The 16,447-nt window shown below is 37.1% G+C and overlaps 2 protein-coding genes across 2 annotated transcripts; one reads left to right on the top strand and one right to left on the bottom strand.

The window, feature by feature from the left end:
- Positions 1-2,610: 2,610 nt before the first annotated feature.
- Positions 2,611-7,147, bottom strand: ImpE3 (Ecdysone-inducible gene E3). The gene is made up of 4 exons (XM_017907563.1): positions 7,103-7,147; positions 5,905-5,985; positions 4,441-5,525; positions 2,611-2,992 (listed from the first exon to the last, which is right to left on the bottom strand). Exons 1-4 carry the CDS (start codon positions 7,145-7,147, stop codon positions 2,611-2,613), a joined length of 1,593 nt encoding a protein of 530 aa, XP_017763052.1.
- A 2,943-nt stretch (positions 7,148-10,090) lies between these two features.
- On the top strand, positions 10,091-11,794 carry LOC108552881 (uncharacterized). Its single transcript, XM_017907562.1, has 3 exons — positions 10,091-10,120; positions 10,562-10,699; positions 11,390-11,794. Exons 1-3 carry the CDS (start codon positions 10,091-10,093, stop codon positions 11,792-11,794), a joined length of 573 nt encoding a protein of 190 aa, XP_017763051.1.
- Positions 11,795-16,447: the final 4,653 nt, after the last annotated feature.

Genomic DNA, 16,447 nt, shown 5'->3' with positions numbered 1-16,447 from the left:
AAAGGGCACTCAAGGTTATTTCGAAGATTTTTGAAAGTCATTTTAAAAATTTCTTAAGGTTATTATACAAGGTTATTTAATGATCATTCAAGGTGGTCACTCGAAGGTACCATAATTAAAAGGGCACTCAAGGTTATTTCGAAGATTTTTGAAAGTCATTTTAAAAATTTCTTAAGGTTATTATACAAGGTTATTTAATGATCATTCAAGGTGGTCACTCGAAGGTACCATAATTAAAAGGGCACTCAAGGTTATTTCGAAGATTTTTGAAAGTCATTTTAAAAATTTCTTAAGGTTATTATACAAGGTTATTTAATGATCATTCAAGGTGGTCACTCGAAGGTACCATAATTAAAAGGGCACTCAAGGTTATTTCGAAGATTTTTGAAAGTCATTTTAAAAATTTCTTAAGGTTATTATACAAGGTTATTTAATGATCATTCAAGGTGGTCACTCGAAGGTACCATAATTAAAAGGGCACTCAAGGTTATTTCGAAGATTTTTGAAAGTCATTTTAAAAATTTCTTAAGGTTATTATACAAGGTTATTTAATGATCATTCAAGGTGGTCACTCGAAGGTACCATAATTAAAAGGGCACTCAAGGTTATTTCGAAGATTTTTGAAAGTCATTTTAAAAATTTCTTAAGGTTATTATACAAGGTTATTTAATGATCATTCAAGGTGGTCACTCGAAGGTACCATAATTAAAAGGGCACTCAAGGTTATTTCGAAGATTTTTGAAAGTCATTTTAAAAATTTCTTAAGGTTATTATACAAGGTTATTTAATGATCATTCAAGGTGGTCACTCGAAGGTACCATAATTAAAAGGGCACTCAAGGTTATTTCGAAGATTTTTGAAAGTCATTTTAAAAATTTCTTAAGGTTATTATACAAGATTATTTAATAATCATTCAAGGTTAGTTGAAAGCTTCGCAAGGTCATTGAAGGACTATTGAACGTTGTAAAAAATTTTATTCGGCATTAGGTATGCAGAGACAATTTTAATTATATCGTTTGACGTCAATGCTTTAACGGGGAATAATTCAAATTTCAGTACGAAATTCAGCTAACGTTTCCAAACTGATTTACATATCAAAACACGCAAGAATTTCCAATTTCAGCCGCTCACAGTCGAATGCGAGCCCATAGGAACTACATCATATTTATCAACGGTTTATACAAGAGAAACAACAAATTCAAATGAACCCTCCGTAACATAATTCAAAACTTACATTATTATTTTTTTATATTTCTAAATCTTTTTTCTATGCATAGTTGAAGCTATTCAAAATGATTATCGATTCCCCGATTTTTAATTAAAATAGAACCTCGAATAAAATTACGTACAATTACTGACAGAAATAAAAATACAATTTGCAAATGTTCATATATTCTTTATCTCCCAAGATACGCAGATTAAAATTAAAATTAGACCCCATACAAGATATTCTAAAAATACTTGTTTCTTGATATATCAAAAATTACCCTTTCACCCAATTTTTAATTTCAATATACAGGATGTCTCAGTAAGGGTAGTACAACTGTGGTGGCGGTTCTACCCCCCTCCCCCCATTAATAATTCGTAAGAAAAGGAATAAAATTCAAAGTCGATTTTCTCGAAAACCAAAATTCTTCGAATCAAAAAATGTTATTCCTTTTTCTCGATTCGTTTCTGCATATCCCTATTGTACTACTGTTACTGGGACACCCTGTATGCATAAAAGGAAATAGAAGATAGGTATAATTATTTTCTTTCCCAACATTTCTCAGCAAGCCCATACACGACCCATATACAAACCAAATTCACCAACCCCAGTTCTTCAATTTTTCAAAATCCCAGCACCATAGTATTCGTACAACGCCTAATTTCCCATATTCAAAACAAATTTCTTAAATTTTATCTCTAAAGCTACTTTTAATTTTTTTATTAAGAATAATTAAATAATCGATTCGTTTCTGCATATCCCGATTGTACTACTGTTTCTGGGACACCCTGTATATATAAAAGGAAATAGAAGATAGGTATAATTATTTTCTTTCACAACGTTTCTCAGCAAGCCCATACACGACCCATATACAAACCAAATTCACCAACCCCAGTTTTTCAATTTTTCAAAATCCCAGCACCATAGTATTCGTACAATGCCTAATTTCCCATATTCAAAACAAATTTCTTAAATTTTATTTCTAAAGCTACTTTTCATTTTATTATTAACACATTGTTGACCGGTGACGAGTTAACTCGTCCTTTCCTGTCCAAACGTTGTTGACCAACGACGAGTTAACTCGTCATTGCACTTGCATTACCTATTTCAATTTATGAAACCCAGGGCGACATAGAATATCGCGTGTGAAAGCGATTTTGAAGATTGGATTACGAAATAATAGCCGGTGACATGACATAGTTTCTGTGTAAAATTGCCGGTGAACAAAGTGTTAAGGATAATTTCTACTTCGTTAAGAAATTTCTTAGAAACCTCTGACAGATCGTAACGTTTACTCCGATTGTCACGTACCAAGTGGTATTCCAGTTACAGAGGGTTAACTGCACGTATGGGGACGATTAATCACCCATAGACACAGCGACATGTTGCCTCGACACCCAGGGTTACGGGGAGTATCGCAGAGGCAACAGGGGTCTCAGTTCCTTGCTGAGGATGCTCGAAGGGTTGTCCAGGTCTCGAACAGTTTGCGAAGTCCTCGTTCTCGCGTCATCCCTCGTCAGCTCGTTGCGTTCCAGCACCTTGGACAGGATCTTCTTCAGCTGCGGTCCAATCCCACCCTCGGCCGAACTTTCCAGGGTGTCCAGGACTTCGTTCGAGTAGCCGGTGTACTTGCCGAACCCCTGCTTCCTCGCGTCCTTGCTCAACGAGTCGTACAGGTTCGCCAGCTGCTGAAGAGTGGCATTCGGTGGCACCTTCGATCGTCTGAGGTAACTGGTTAGGCTTGGCCTTGGCACTTGCGTCACTCTCTCGCCTAAACGAGTGAATCTGCACAGGAATCGTGGAAAAATTAGAAAGTCCACTAGATTAGGCGAATTTTGGTAACGTATCTTCTTCGTGAACTCGCTTTTTACTTTTTCGTTCCAATATCTTTTGAACGAAACTTCAAACTTGACTGACGTCATGACTGAAGTACAAATTAAGGGTTAAATTGAATTAAGGGTTAGATTCTTTCCCCTTGTTGGAAAAATCGAATTTATTTTCCGATCCGACGTTTGAATTTTTGCTAACCAATTTAATTAAACTCCTTCTCCATATTTTAGCCTGAAGTCAAGAAGTTCTGGCACTCTTGAGATACCATCGAAGTTTGGGAGAGCAAAGGGAGCAGTAAATTGCTTAATCGGATTATTTAGTGGAAGTTTTGGAGATATCAGGATAAATTGAATTTACATTTTCCATTTAGGATAGATCTTTTACTCTCATAACCAGTAGCATTTGTACTAGAGGTAACTAGGGTTGTATTGTACGTGTCTACGTTCGGTTAGGCAAAGTTCCCAGGCCAGGCTCGAATCGATTCCTCGAACCTAATGCCGAAGAGTGATATCCTTGTTGCGGCTGGCGCATTAAACTCTGTTTATTCTGCAGAAAGTTTGCCAGAGCGAACTTTAAACCCGAATGGGTACTTATCGAATCTATAAACACAATCCCGGATACAACACGCAGCTTCACGTTCCTCGGTATATACTAATTTCCATAGCGATTTTTAAATCGGAATTCGAATGTTCAAGGTACTCTTCAAAAATTGTCAACGCAATCTTGGGAATTTTGGCAATGGTGGATGGTTTGGATAGTTGCAAAAACATTTTTTTTGCATTTCGTCCATTTTTTTAAGTTTAATTTCTGGACAAATTAAATTAAATTTAAGTTAAATATTAAATTAAATTTTATTCTGCATTGTTTTAAAATTTGCAAACTTGTGACAAATTTTGGGAATCCATGTTGACCATGTTAAAATAGATCCTCTATTTTCACCCAAGTTATGATACCATTGCAAAGATAAATTTTTTTACTTTAATATCCGATATTAAGATAAAAATTTCCATAATTTTTAATTATATAAGAAACATTAAGATGACGAAGATCAATATTTGTCATCCTAATATTTGACATTAAAATATTAATTTTCACTGTGGTACTTATTTTCGATGGTCATGTACAAATATTAAATAAATAATAAGAAGAAATCTACGAATAAAATCAAAATTTTCCCAATGAATGTTAAATTCGGAACATTCGAGACACCCTGTGTGAGATAACGTCACATTCAGACCGGTGGAGTAATTTTTCAAACTACATCTTTCTAACAGCCCGTAAGCAGAAACAACCCCATCAAACAAACCCTCGAGAAACCCTCGGCAAATCCTCGAGGATGATCACCCTCTTCATCCAACGGCCTGCTAAAGGAAAAAATCAACTTTCCAACAGAGAGACTTCACCTAGTTTCGTCCTGTTCCTCTTCCACGCTCTCCGTTTTCTCCGCGGAGTCTCCCATGACGCTTTTCATCTCCTCCAGAATCTCCGCGCCCTCGTCCACGAATTTCGAGGGTGTGGGTTTCAGGATCTGGTAGACACCTTGGACCACGCTATCGACAGTCGGCTCTTTCCTCCTGTCAGGGTAGTCCACGATCGATCCATGACTGGTGGACGGATGCAGAGGATTATCGGACGCTGTGGTCTCCGTCAGAGTCGAGAAGACCCATTCGTGATTCTCTTCCGGGACTTCTTCGTTCGTTTCTTGCACCGCGTGCACGGCTTCCGGTTCCTCGTAATTCGTCTCAGGTGTCGCGTAGTTCGTTTCTGGCATCTCTTCGTTCACCTCTGGCGACTCTTGTTGCATGGAGACATGCTGGATCGATCCTTGGTCAATCCCGGGTACCTGTGCATCAGCCAGGGTAACCTGTGCATTGTCTAACGAGGATTCTTCAAGCTCGAACTCCTCTTCTTGCTGTTGGATCGGTTCTTGTGGCTTCGATTCGTCTAGGTTGCTGATGGAGGACACGTCTGTGTAGGTTTGGTCTGGTTGGTTGCTCGGTGTGGTGTCTAGGTTGGATGGTTCTTCGAATTTCCAGTCTTCTCCCTTGTTCTCTGACGATTCTTGCGAGTTGGACTGGTCTACTTTGTTGACAGGTTCTTCGTCTAGCTTTGACTGGTCTGCTTGATTGCTCGGTGTCGTTTGGAGTTTGGACTCTTCAGTTTTGTCGACAGGTGTACTGGGCAGAGTCGTTTCGTCTGATTGGCTGGTCACTTCGACTCTGGATTCCTCTGATTCCTCTGTTTTGTTATTGGAGGTTTCTGATGGTGCTGGTACCTCTGTTTGGGTTGATAGGTTTCCTGGTGTGGATGTTTCTTCTTTAACTGTGGACTCCTCTGAGAGTATGACTACTGTCGAAGATCCTGGAGTAGTTGGTTGTTGATTCTGAGGTGTGATGGGTGATGTTGGTGCGTTGGCTATAGTCGTGGAGCTCGAGGTAGATTCTTCTGATTGGAGAAGTTTCAGCTGCTCGACGGCGTGGAAAATCACCTGGTGGTTTAGAAAAATATTTTTTTGATTCGGTGATCGTGGATTTTTGACGTTAGCAGGATAAATTTGCTCGCTTTCATACATTTTATTTTGAATAGTGCTATTAGAAGGCTGATTTTCTTATGCAAAATCGTTTTGTTTAACAAACTAAAAAAATTTGGGAGATGATTGCAGTAGATTCTGTCTTGTCATTATCACTGACTAAGCATAAAAATTATGGTCAAAGTGAAAGTTAAAGTCAAAGTGAAAGTACGAATCTCGTGGAAATGTATTAATTTAGTTTCACATTAGTATGCAAATGAGTAACTATATTCCTGTTTTATAGAAATCTGTTTTATTGAAATTTTCTTGGTGGTATAATTATTAATCATGCACGTACCTGCATGGCTGCTGGGAGATACGAGTCCAAGTAAACTGGCTTCGAAAAGGCTGGTGGGTTTCTAATTATCCCACAGATAGCCTGCAGCAACGAATTATAATTGTCGTAAGTTGTCATAGCCGTGTATTCTGATCTTAAAATTTCTTTGATATTCTTGAAACATTTTGTGCATAAAATTATAATTCTATATAATTTTGCTCGTGAATTTTTCTCAAATTTCACTAGGAATTTTCGCAGTAATTCAATATTGTTCGATATTGCCATAACCGTGATTAATAAAAATAAAAATTAAAGTAAAATTAAGCATCGTAATATGAAAGCAATGAAACTTCAAGGATTAAAAATAAATAAATAAATAAATAGTAAGATTAAAAATAATAAATAAATAAATTGCAAGATATATATGTACTGCAAAAGTACAGTAAAAGGCAAAGAACGTACGATTATATACATTTGTGCCATTAAGCTCCAAGTTCCACAAAGGATTAATAGGAATCTTGGACAGCCAAATGACTCGTCCTTTAATGATCACAGAAACTCGCGAAAATGTATCTGCAAACGATGTCTCGAACGGAACTGACGTCTCCATGGTTACTTAGTGGGATAATTAAGGGAGAGAATACCGAGAGAAGTTCCGGCGCCAGAAAATCGTCAGACACGATTCTTGGGAACAGAGAAACGACACGAGGTGCAGCTTAAGCTCCGGTGCAACTTCTGCGGGAGTTAATTAAAACTCGACCTTTTATCTGCGTCCAAATAAATAACTTTCTTTTTCCCTTTCTTACCGGACCTGGAGAGTTAGTTTTTGGAAAATGGAAAATGGCGCAGTATCTAATGGAATAGCCAATGATGATCCAAAGGGAGGTAAAGAGAAAGCTTTTGATATTAACTGTGGGAGTATTTAAATTTTAACCGATGGGTAGGAGTTTTATTTAAAAATGGAAATTTAATATTAGCAACAAAATTAATTAAATTAACATAAAAATCCTTGATCATATTCTATCTGATTTCTTACTTTAGAAAAAGTGACTCTTACGTTATCGGGCCCACATAACCTCAACCTCCGTTGCAAACGCTTCTCCCCAACCTGTGAGGCCCTTAAGTACCCCTAGTTCCTCTTCCATCATCGCACCAAACACTGTTCCCTTGGTGCACACACTAACACCCTGTTCATAGACTACAACAACAAAGATCTCACCTGTCGAGACAGTAGAACTACCAACAAGCACCAAACAGCTTTCATCCTGACCCAAACTCTCAAGCTCTAAGTCCACGAAGCTCAGTCCACTCTAAGCAAGCTTCCAAAAAATTCTCCTCCTCGTTCCAAGACAAAGATTCTTCTCCTCAAACCTCGACCAAGGTTCTTGGATTCCAAAGAACGAATTTCGAAGGAAGTCACTGCGATGACGTGTCTCAGGGTAGCATCTCGTCGTGTCTCGTTTCGGCGAGGAAAGCGACTAGTCCGCGTGAGATCGTGGCCGAATCGCGACTGGAGGATCGAACCGGTCCAGGCTGGAGCTTAGTCGTCCGGTTCGTCGATTTTCCTCGCGTGGATCAAGGTTCCCTGCCGAGTGTCGCCGTGGGACTGGTCTCGAAAAGGCTGGTAACGGTTCCAGCGTCGCACACGTACATTCTAAGCTGGCAAACGAGCCGAGGTGTTAATCAAGGAGGAAGAAACGAGAGGTCCCAGGCTCGTTCGCGAAAGCGGACGCGTGACACTTGAATTAAGTTGCGATCGGTATGCGGCGAGTGTCCGTGAACCGAGTTCAGTTTTCCGCTATGCAGCGGCGGGGAGCGATCGCTTATTTCCGGTTTATGGCGAACGATGACTCGCGCTGGGCGGCACCTGTGAGCCTTGGGTGTGTTCCAATTGTTATGCGAGTTTTGTTCTAATTTCTTTGTTCCCCGGCGATACGTTCGTTTTATTGTGTGTCTTATGATTTATTTAGCTTCATTGCGATTTATAGGATTTTTCTTTCCTGTTTTGTTTGTACTGGGGTAGATTGAGTGTGTCCTAATTGCTATGTGTCTTCTGTTCTAATTTTTGTTTTGTTATGCTTTGGGTTATGTGAGGTTAGGAAATGCATATTGTTCAGTATCTAGTATTTTTCTCTTCTATACTAAAATATATTTAAAAAATATATTCTTTTTTTTTTATAACAGCCTTCTGTAGGACTCTTCATTGTGTCAAATTAGATATTACACCCTATACATTAAAAAATAGAAAATTGAGCTGAAAACTACAGCTACAAACCTTACATTGCAATTCCCTGGGAAGCTCGGAAGGTGGTGGGGGGAGCGGCCTTAAGCACCAACTAATTCTATCCAGGCTATAGCCTCACAGATACCTCCTTTTCAAGTTCCATTACTAGTTCTAAAAATTCGTTTATTAAAAAAATAAAATAAAAATAATTTCTCCTTCCGAGGCTTGATGTCCTTGATCGCGTACACTTTCCACGACCTTGAGTACTCGAAGCTTAATTTTTTCCCCCTTTCTCGATACTCGACGACTTATCTCGACGACTTATCTCGACACCCTCCAGGTGCCCATAGAACGTGTTCGAGCGAAAGTGAATCACGGAGAACAATCCAATGATCGGGACTTTCATTCTCGGAAGGTTGCGACCTTGCACAAGGCCGTCGTGACGATTTCACGGAGAAGTAGGGAAAAAGGAACGAGAACCGGCGGACCCTGTTCGATGACTGCGTTTTCAAGGTGATTCGGTTATGGATCTCGATTGATCGCAATCGGAAAAAGGCCGACCGGTTCTCGACACGTGTTTTTCTCGGTATCCCTTCTGGAAACCCTGAATAGACTGTGGTCGAAGAATTTCTAGAATTTTTATTTAAATATCGCCGTGCAAACAACGCAAATAACTAATAAAATTAATTTCTTTCTTCTATTAGAAATTTTGCAGTATCACTCATAAATCATTCTTCATGTCAAATCGTATGGGAATAATAAGCTATATTTAAATAACAAATAATTTTTATAATAAGAAGAAATTGATGAAACTCTTCTTCAAATTTTCATGATAAAATTTCGAATTATTTTCCTGTAGAAATTATATCCTGATTGGCTTTAGGTTTTCGCAGCTTCTTACTGATCCGTATTTAATGTTGAGGTAGTCGCTATCGTGCTTAAGAATGCTTGGGAATATTAATTAGTCGAGGAAGAAATACCAGGCTAGCTTTGAGATAAATCACACCACCCACGTTTGGAGGATCACGCGGATTGCTATTCTTGGAATTTATCTCAACGAACTTTTACCAAGCACCCAAATTTTCACTTCACTAAATATTCATCCGATTCAGGGAATTACGGTTCGCTCCAGTGAATGAAGCTCGTTTGGCAACGAGGAAGAGATGTAACAAGTCGAATCGTGTATTACGAAAGGGAGGAGGAAGTTGAGTTTCACTTTTTGATTACAAACGCTCCTCAGCTACTGGGTACTGTACAGATAACAAAAGACGAGTTAAGTAAATGTCGACCTAATCCCATTTCTCATACAGATATAGCAGCAAAATTGGACCAAAAATCATACTTTAATCAAATAAATTTAAATCCGAGCAGATTTGAGTGGACTATAATTGTAATTAAGGTTGGAAGTAGCAAATTCATAAAAATAAAGGATTTTGTAATTAATGAAAATATATAGGTATCTCTGGCAGAATTAGTGAAGGAATTTTTCATTTCCAGGCCATGCCAAAAATTTCCTTTTCGTAACATCCTCCTTTGCCGAGAGTACCGTCATTTGTGGAATAAAATTTTATTTTTGTCAGGCTAATTTTTATTTTATAATTATGTATGATAGGAATATGAAGCACGGAATTGTGCATAAAATCGTTTGCAAAAATTCCTCTTGTCTAGGATTTTTCGAACGACGGATTAACTCGTGTCTAAAATATTAAAACACGATGGGAAAGACTGTTCGAAGTTTCCAGTGTGTGAACCAGGTATAATTTAGTAATCGTGCTGTTATCTGGGAGTTATAAGGGTACCTCCATTCGATAAGGGGAATCCTGTGTACGGAAAGCGCTATATATTGGGACTCAGAGTGGCGACAACGCTTCACGTAGTTGCATTTCGATTATTGCGCTTCGTGGAAACTCGCCTGAGTTTCTGGGTCGTATTTTCCCTTGACGGAAGTTCAGGCTGTCCAAGAAACCTATTCTCCTGGAAACGATGTCGTCCATTTTGGTCTTAATCTTGCTGGTAAGATATTCCGATGATTTTTCTATTTATTATTCGTCTAATCATTGTATTTATTTATTTATTTATATTTTTTGGGTACATTTAAATATTAAATTTCTATACTTTACATATTTTATTACATTAAGAAAAATCTGTTATTAGAATTTAATTTGATAAATCTATCTTTGTTATCCAATTCTTATTCTTACAATTTTATAATTTCTATAATTTTTACAATATTTATAGTTTGACATGGTACTTTTATTTATTTTATTTATTACTAGTTTTATAGTAGGTTTATTAAGTATTAATTTTTTAATATTCTAATATAGTGGTATTAGATTAGTGTCATCTGTATTATTGCTCGAGTTAAGTATTATTAATAATGCTAATTTAATATTTTGTTACATATGTATATATTGTTTTGTATTATTCTCGTACTTATTTTCTATATATTTTCAGGTAGCTGGGGCATGTGCAAAGCCCCTAAATGAAACCTCTGATTCGCCAAGCAAAATCAAGCAAGGAGAACTGACGGAAGTAGAAATTATTGATGAGGGTTCCATTGTCACGTCAACCTTAAAAGACGTAACTCAGAGTGTAAGTACAGAAGGTAATAATTGGTCGTACGAGGATTATAGATTTAAGGACGGAACGTGGTGAATTATCGGAAGACCGAGCAACTATACTTGACAAAGCACTCGGCTTTACAACCCCTTGTACGCAATAATAAAGCAAAATACATCCTGAAGTACTATAAATCGCGTTTTATGCTCTATATAACGTGGACTATAAAACGAGTCTAACAGAAGTTCTTTATGAGCTTCTCGAGATTTACGGTGGATATCTTAACTTTTTCTAGGTCTGACAGACCTAATTCGAAAGCCAAAACCCCCAAAGACATAAAGTTCCTCCATAATCAGATTTCTTATTCCACATGAGCGTACAATTTATTTTCAATCCAAAATTGTAAGAGAAAATCAAAGAATCTTTATTAAAATCAATCGAAATTAAATTTAAATTTTTCTTGCAAACGATTAGTTGAGTAATAATTTTCCTATTATAATTAGTAGTGGTAACGAGCATGAATTCTTTGGTGTAAAAATTGAAATATAAATATAAGTAGTTTAATATTCCAATGCTCTAATCTGTCTGCCCTAATCAGAAATACTAATTCAACACGTTTTCTTCAGAAAACTTCAACATACTCTTCAATCTCTGTATCCATTATACTCCAAATGGTTGTACCCTATTTTAAGTTCCTTCTAATTACTATATTCCGTCGTTCCAATCAACAAACCACTTCAAACCCTGAACAATTTTCAGTCTGACACGGCCACCACGTCAAAACCAAGCCTACTCACCTGGTTCATCACGCCATTGGCCCAGAATCTTCAGCTCAACCCCCAGACCATCCAGAACCGTGTCACCCAGCTCAAGCAAGCACTGAAGAGTCTCGGTTTCAGGAATTACGACTCGACTTCGAAGGCAAAGCAACTGAGCAGCGCGAATAATTTGCTACAAATTGCGGACGTGAACGATTCAGGGTTCTTCACGAACAGGCTGGAACCAGCTGGGTTTTTCGGTGGAAACGGCTGGCTGGCGAACAAGGGTGGGATCCTGGGTGGTCCTGGAGCTATTCTCTCCACAGGCAGCATCCTCACGGACTACCCTACAGCGTACAGGCGGAAGTAGAAGCACTTCCGGAAGGCGAATTGATTTCAAGAACCAACTTCGACGACGAATTAGTGAATCTGTTATCCTACGAGAAAGAAGGGTGGCTCTTCATTAGGGATGGTAGCTTTAGGTTTCTCTCTAGATCGAGGAAGATGCTAGGTTGTTGAGATAACTTCACTGTATCTATGAGATCTTTGGGACTTTTAGAAAAGACGATTTCTTTTTTGAAATTTTGAGAATAAGGATGAAGGTATTAAAGGTTCGTGTGTTTCTCAGGTTGGTGACTGGAAAAATCGCGTGCTTTATTCCTGGATTTTTGCGAAAAGGATTTGATACAGTTGTGAACGCAGGATTGTCGATTTTTGTGACAATCGATCGCGTCATTTTTGGAAAACACGAATCATTTATTTGCGTTAAAAGTTCGTTGGTTAAGTATTTTACCAAGTTTTCTTGTCTTTGGATCTTTTGTTATTTTTCGATTCACGTTCGTTATTTCCATTTATTTCCAGCGTTCTTTCGTTAGGTAAATACTCAGGCTCGAATTTAAAGGGAAAGATCGTTCGATTTCGCGAATAAAAGCTATGAACGTTCGATATCAGATGAGGTTAACTGAAATTTCTCTATCACCGAAATGTCGGGAAAACGAAACTAGGGGAATAAAGGAGGAGGGTATTGAGAGCAAATAAAGTAAGTAGATAATTCTCGTGAAACGTGCGCGAGAAAGAAGTGGAAATTCTTCTTCTGGCTCGTGCCTCTTAGGGTTCGAGATCGAGGAGGAAGCTTTCGATAAATAAGCAGCTTTCGAGGAAGGAAGAAATTCTTTCGGAAGCAGCATCCCTTCGATGACATCCAATTCTTTCTGTATACCTTTCACGTGATGCTCTAATGGGCCAATAATCTTTCAGCTTTTCTATCGAAATAATAAGCAATAAATTCTGATTTTTAAAATCCGTCGAGATAGTTTATGATCTTCTGTTTCCGTTGTATATTTTAGATATATTTTTTAGACTTTATGTAAGGCAGGATTAGGTCCCAGTATAGACCTAGATTTTTATGAAGCTTTGTACAATAGATTTAAAATTCACGTTTTTGAGATAATTTGAAAAATAGTTATTATCGTTTGAAAAGAGATACTCAAAGTATTAATGTTACCACTAAATCACTAATATATAAATAATATTCGTTGTCAAACAATTAATCAGTAATATAAAATTAGCATTAACGATGTACTATTAATTTTGCACTATAATAATTAATCGCAATGCATATAATTTTCATATATTCCACGAGTATCCCTAATTTCTGATTTTTAATTAACCCTATATTGTTTTTTATCATAATCATATTCTACTTCTTGACAAGTAATTCGAATATTTTAACATAAATGTGCAAATTATTAATTTCATTATTAATAACAAATTTCTCAACGCATGAATTTATAACGAAGGTGAAAAAGTTAATAAATCAGTGGCACTTTGGTTCCAGGAAAGCAATTATTAGCGAATGGTTTTTCAGTTTCCTGGAAAATGATAAATTTTTGAAACCAGGAAAATTTATTTCACATCAAAGAATTAATTATCACGCTGTACCGTATAATTTAAGAACGGGGGGACAAATTTCAATTGATATTTCCGTTGGTTTAAGAGGAAAAGGCTATTGTAATACGTACCCTGTACACATGATCATTGTTTTGCAAAGTTATGGCAAACGTAACCGCATTAAAGTCGTTTCACAGAGCAGAACGATTCGACACGAAAGTTTTAACGAGCCGTCTGCGGTTTCAAAGTGCGACATCCGCGAATGCGTCGCATAAATGTGCACGCGCCCATGGATTTCCTGCGGAATGGATCGTTATCGACCGCAGAGCATGACGAGAGCACGAATGGCGACGAAGAAATCGCTCGATCATCGAAAAACCGTCGGATGTCGCTCGTTTCGGCTAATATTCGGCAATTTGCGGGATTGTTTCCGCGAATGACGGTATCCAAAGAAACGTCGTTTCTGCCAAATCGAAACTCGATTTCGTTAATGGAAGCACGCTCCCCTTCATTGTAATCGTGATTGACTATTGATCAATTTTTCATTCAACTTCGTCACAGGTTGCGTTTGACATATTAATCGAAACTGACTTAGATTTTTAATATTTCATATAGATCTTTAAATTCTGGTCCAGACATTTTGTCATTAATCATGTCAAGTAGCTAAATATTTTATATTAGTTTTAATTCTGCTCCACTTGTACGTAGAAAACTTGAGATAACACTAAACGCACCATAATTGTTCAAATTATAGGTAAATGAAGAAAACGAAAGAAACAGACCCTAAAAAGAATGGAATAATTGAAAAATTAATTGTATATGTATTAAAAAAAAAACTCACCATGTCAATATGACCAAAGTAGTATTAATTAAAAATTTAGTAGTACATTTTCAGTTTTTTAATATTAAAATTTTTAGATTAGGGGTATTTTATTCCCTCTACATTTAAAAACTACTTATATTCGTAATCGGAATTGATTCTGTCGCGTAGATAATTAATTCTGCGTGAGAATGATTTTTTGACAAATACGTGACCCAGTTACGCAGTGATTGACACTGCAATTATTTTATTTTCCGTACTGCAATTTTGTTCGTCATTTTTCCTCCCGTCGTGTATTTCTATTGTTTATGTTTGTTTAAAGAAAGTAGGACATTCTAACTTCTGATATATTTATTTCGTAGTATTCCACGAAAGGTTTAATTTGTATTCGTTTTATTTATCCTTCTACGTAAATACGTAGGATGAGATGAATTTATTAAACAGTTTCGAGAGGTTAAATAATTCTCGATTCGTTTATGAAGTTTCACAAAATTCAACAATACTTTCTACAATTGTTGGAAAAAATAATGTTATTATATGTACAATAGAAAGGAGTTGCTTATAGTCGTTTTTTTCACCCCAGAGATACGAAGGGATAGGTAGATTCAGTGAAGCTACAGTTGAAGAGCGTGTAAGTGGGGATGGCGTAAAGCGATCCTCGCAGCAGGGCGGCAGTCGAGGCTCGTCAGTCGACCAAGTGACAAGTGTTGTGTAGACCGTAGGTTTAAGCGCGCGATAAACAACGTGTGCGTGTATAAACACGAACCAAAAGGAGGAACGTGAGATTCTATTGCGCGACGATCCGTGAAAAGTAATATTTCTCGTTCGAAGTTTCTCGTAGTTTCGGTCGCGTGTGTTCCTTCTGTTTTCTTTATTTCGTGTGGTGGCCTGTTCGAATCGAGACTCCTGCTGATCGACCGCGTTGCTCGGACACGATCCCTTTCCCTTTCGACCAGAGAAGAAGGGACTCGGCTGTTTGGTCTAGTGGGAAAAAGGATGAGAAAGGAGCAACGCGTGTGACGTCGCAGTATTTTGTAACGGGTAAGTGAGCACGTTCCACTCTATCGTTTGCTTCCCAATACCATGCTTGTTATTGTTCCTACCGGAACGAAGACCACGTGCGTAGGATATGCAAAGCGTGTTACTTTATTTTGAAACCACGACATTGTGCGAATGACGAACGGTTAAACGAAAGGCGTTGTCCGGTTTAAAAATTAAACATGGCGGTTGGCAAAAGCGCGCGATTGTCAAAGATTTGAAAGTTAAGGCGTGATCCGCCAGGGGGCTACTTTTATTGCTATTTTCACTACGTGCGTCATGTAAACCTGTTAATTTTCTATAATACGAATCCATTTGCTAATTAGTGGGAAATATAATGCATCGTTATATTATTTCATTTTAATTTAATATACGGGAATTAATTGAAAATAAATGATTCGGTGATAATATAATAGTATACGAATAAAGTATAATAGCGTAATAGATAACAGGAAAAATAAAATATATTTCTTTTGACTCGCGTGGTGTTGGTTAGGCGGGAAACGTTAATAATATTGCAATATACGATGTATTATTTTGAAGAATAAAAATTCGCGTTGGTATTTGATAAAACTTCCTGCAGTATGAGTATGAAATAAAATAGGTTATAGATTACAAATAACGTTTTGATATGCGTGAGGCGAATAGATAGTTATTAAGAGAAATTATGAAATTGAATTACGTAGCATGAATCCATTATTATTCGTCGACGTATCTGTTGCTATATTTTATGCTATATCAATGGCGTCGACAGTTATGCATAATTTATGAAATGTAATATATAACATATATTATATATTGCATATTATATAATGTCATATAAATTATTTTTATAGATAATTTAGACATTTAATAAATTTCAACGGCAGTTGATACATTTATGCGTAGAATTTTCTTGCATATCGAATATTTATCATATCCGCAACGGTCGTATAGCTCCCAGGAAATGGTTGCAGCTTCCTGAAGTTCACGCTGCGGATTATAATTTTACATTTTAGGTTAGGATTCGCAGTTTTCTCGTTTTTTATCCCAACTGAGAAACGAATGTCCCATTTTTCAAGATATTTTTGTCTCCTAATTCCAATAAAAATTCCTTCAACTAAAATCGGAAATGTAATAAAATCGTTAACGAAATTCCAGAATGGTGAAATCCTGAGAACTACGAGATCCTTTTCGCAATAGCCACGTCAAAGCATATAAGCGTAAAAATTCATCAAAGTTTTTTCGCCGGAATGTTCTGGAATTTTTTTATTCTTTTCACCGCGATATTGGAAA

The sequence above is a fragment of the Eufriesea mexicana genome, unplaced genomic scaffold (assembly GCF_001483705.2).
Source record: "Eufriesea mexicana isolate 0111107269 unplaced genomic scaffold, ASM148370v2 scaffold8420, whole genome shotgun sequence".
NCBI classification, from domain to species: Eukaryota; Metazoa; Arthropoda; class Insecta; order Hymenoptera; family Apidae; genus Eufriesea; species Eufriesea mexicana.
Note: the sequence above shows the minus strand (reverse complement) of the source record. Positions and strands in the feature narration are given on the sequence as shown.

Bases quoted from the DNA above. Each gene is read 5' to 3' on its own strand.
- ImpE3 (XM_017907563.1), bottom strand. From the start codon at position 7,147: ATGAAAGCTGTTTGGTGCTTGTTGGTAGTTCTACTGTCTCGACAG. The intron at 5,986-7,102 runs GTGAGATCTTTG...TCGTTGCTGCAG, and splicing joins TAGTTCTACTGTCTCGACAG to GCTATCTGTGGGATAATTAG. The intron at 2,993-4,440 runs GTGAAGTCTCTC...ATTCCTGTGCAG, and splicing joins GAGGAACAGGACGAAACTAG to ATTCACTCGTTTAGGCGAGA.
- LOC108552881 (XM_017907562.1), top strand. From the start codon at position 10,091: ATGTCGTCCATTTTGGTCTTAATCTTGCTG. The intron at 10,121-10,561 runs GTAAGATATTCC...ATATATTTTCAG, and splicing joins TTTTGGTCTTAATCTTGCTG to GTAGCTGGGGCATGTGCAAA. The intron at 10,700-11,389 runs GTAAGTACAGAA...TCCGTCGTTCCA, and splicing joins TAAAAGACGTAACTCAGAGT to ATCAACAAACCACTTCAAAC.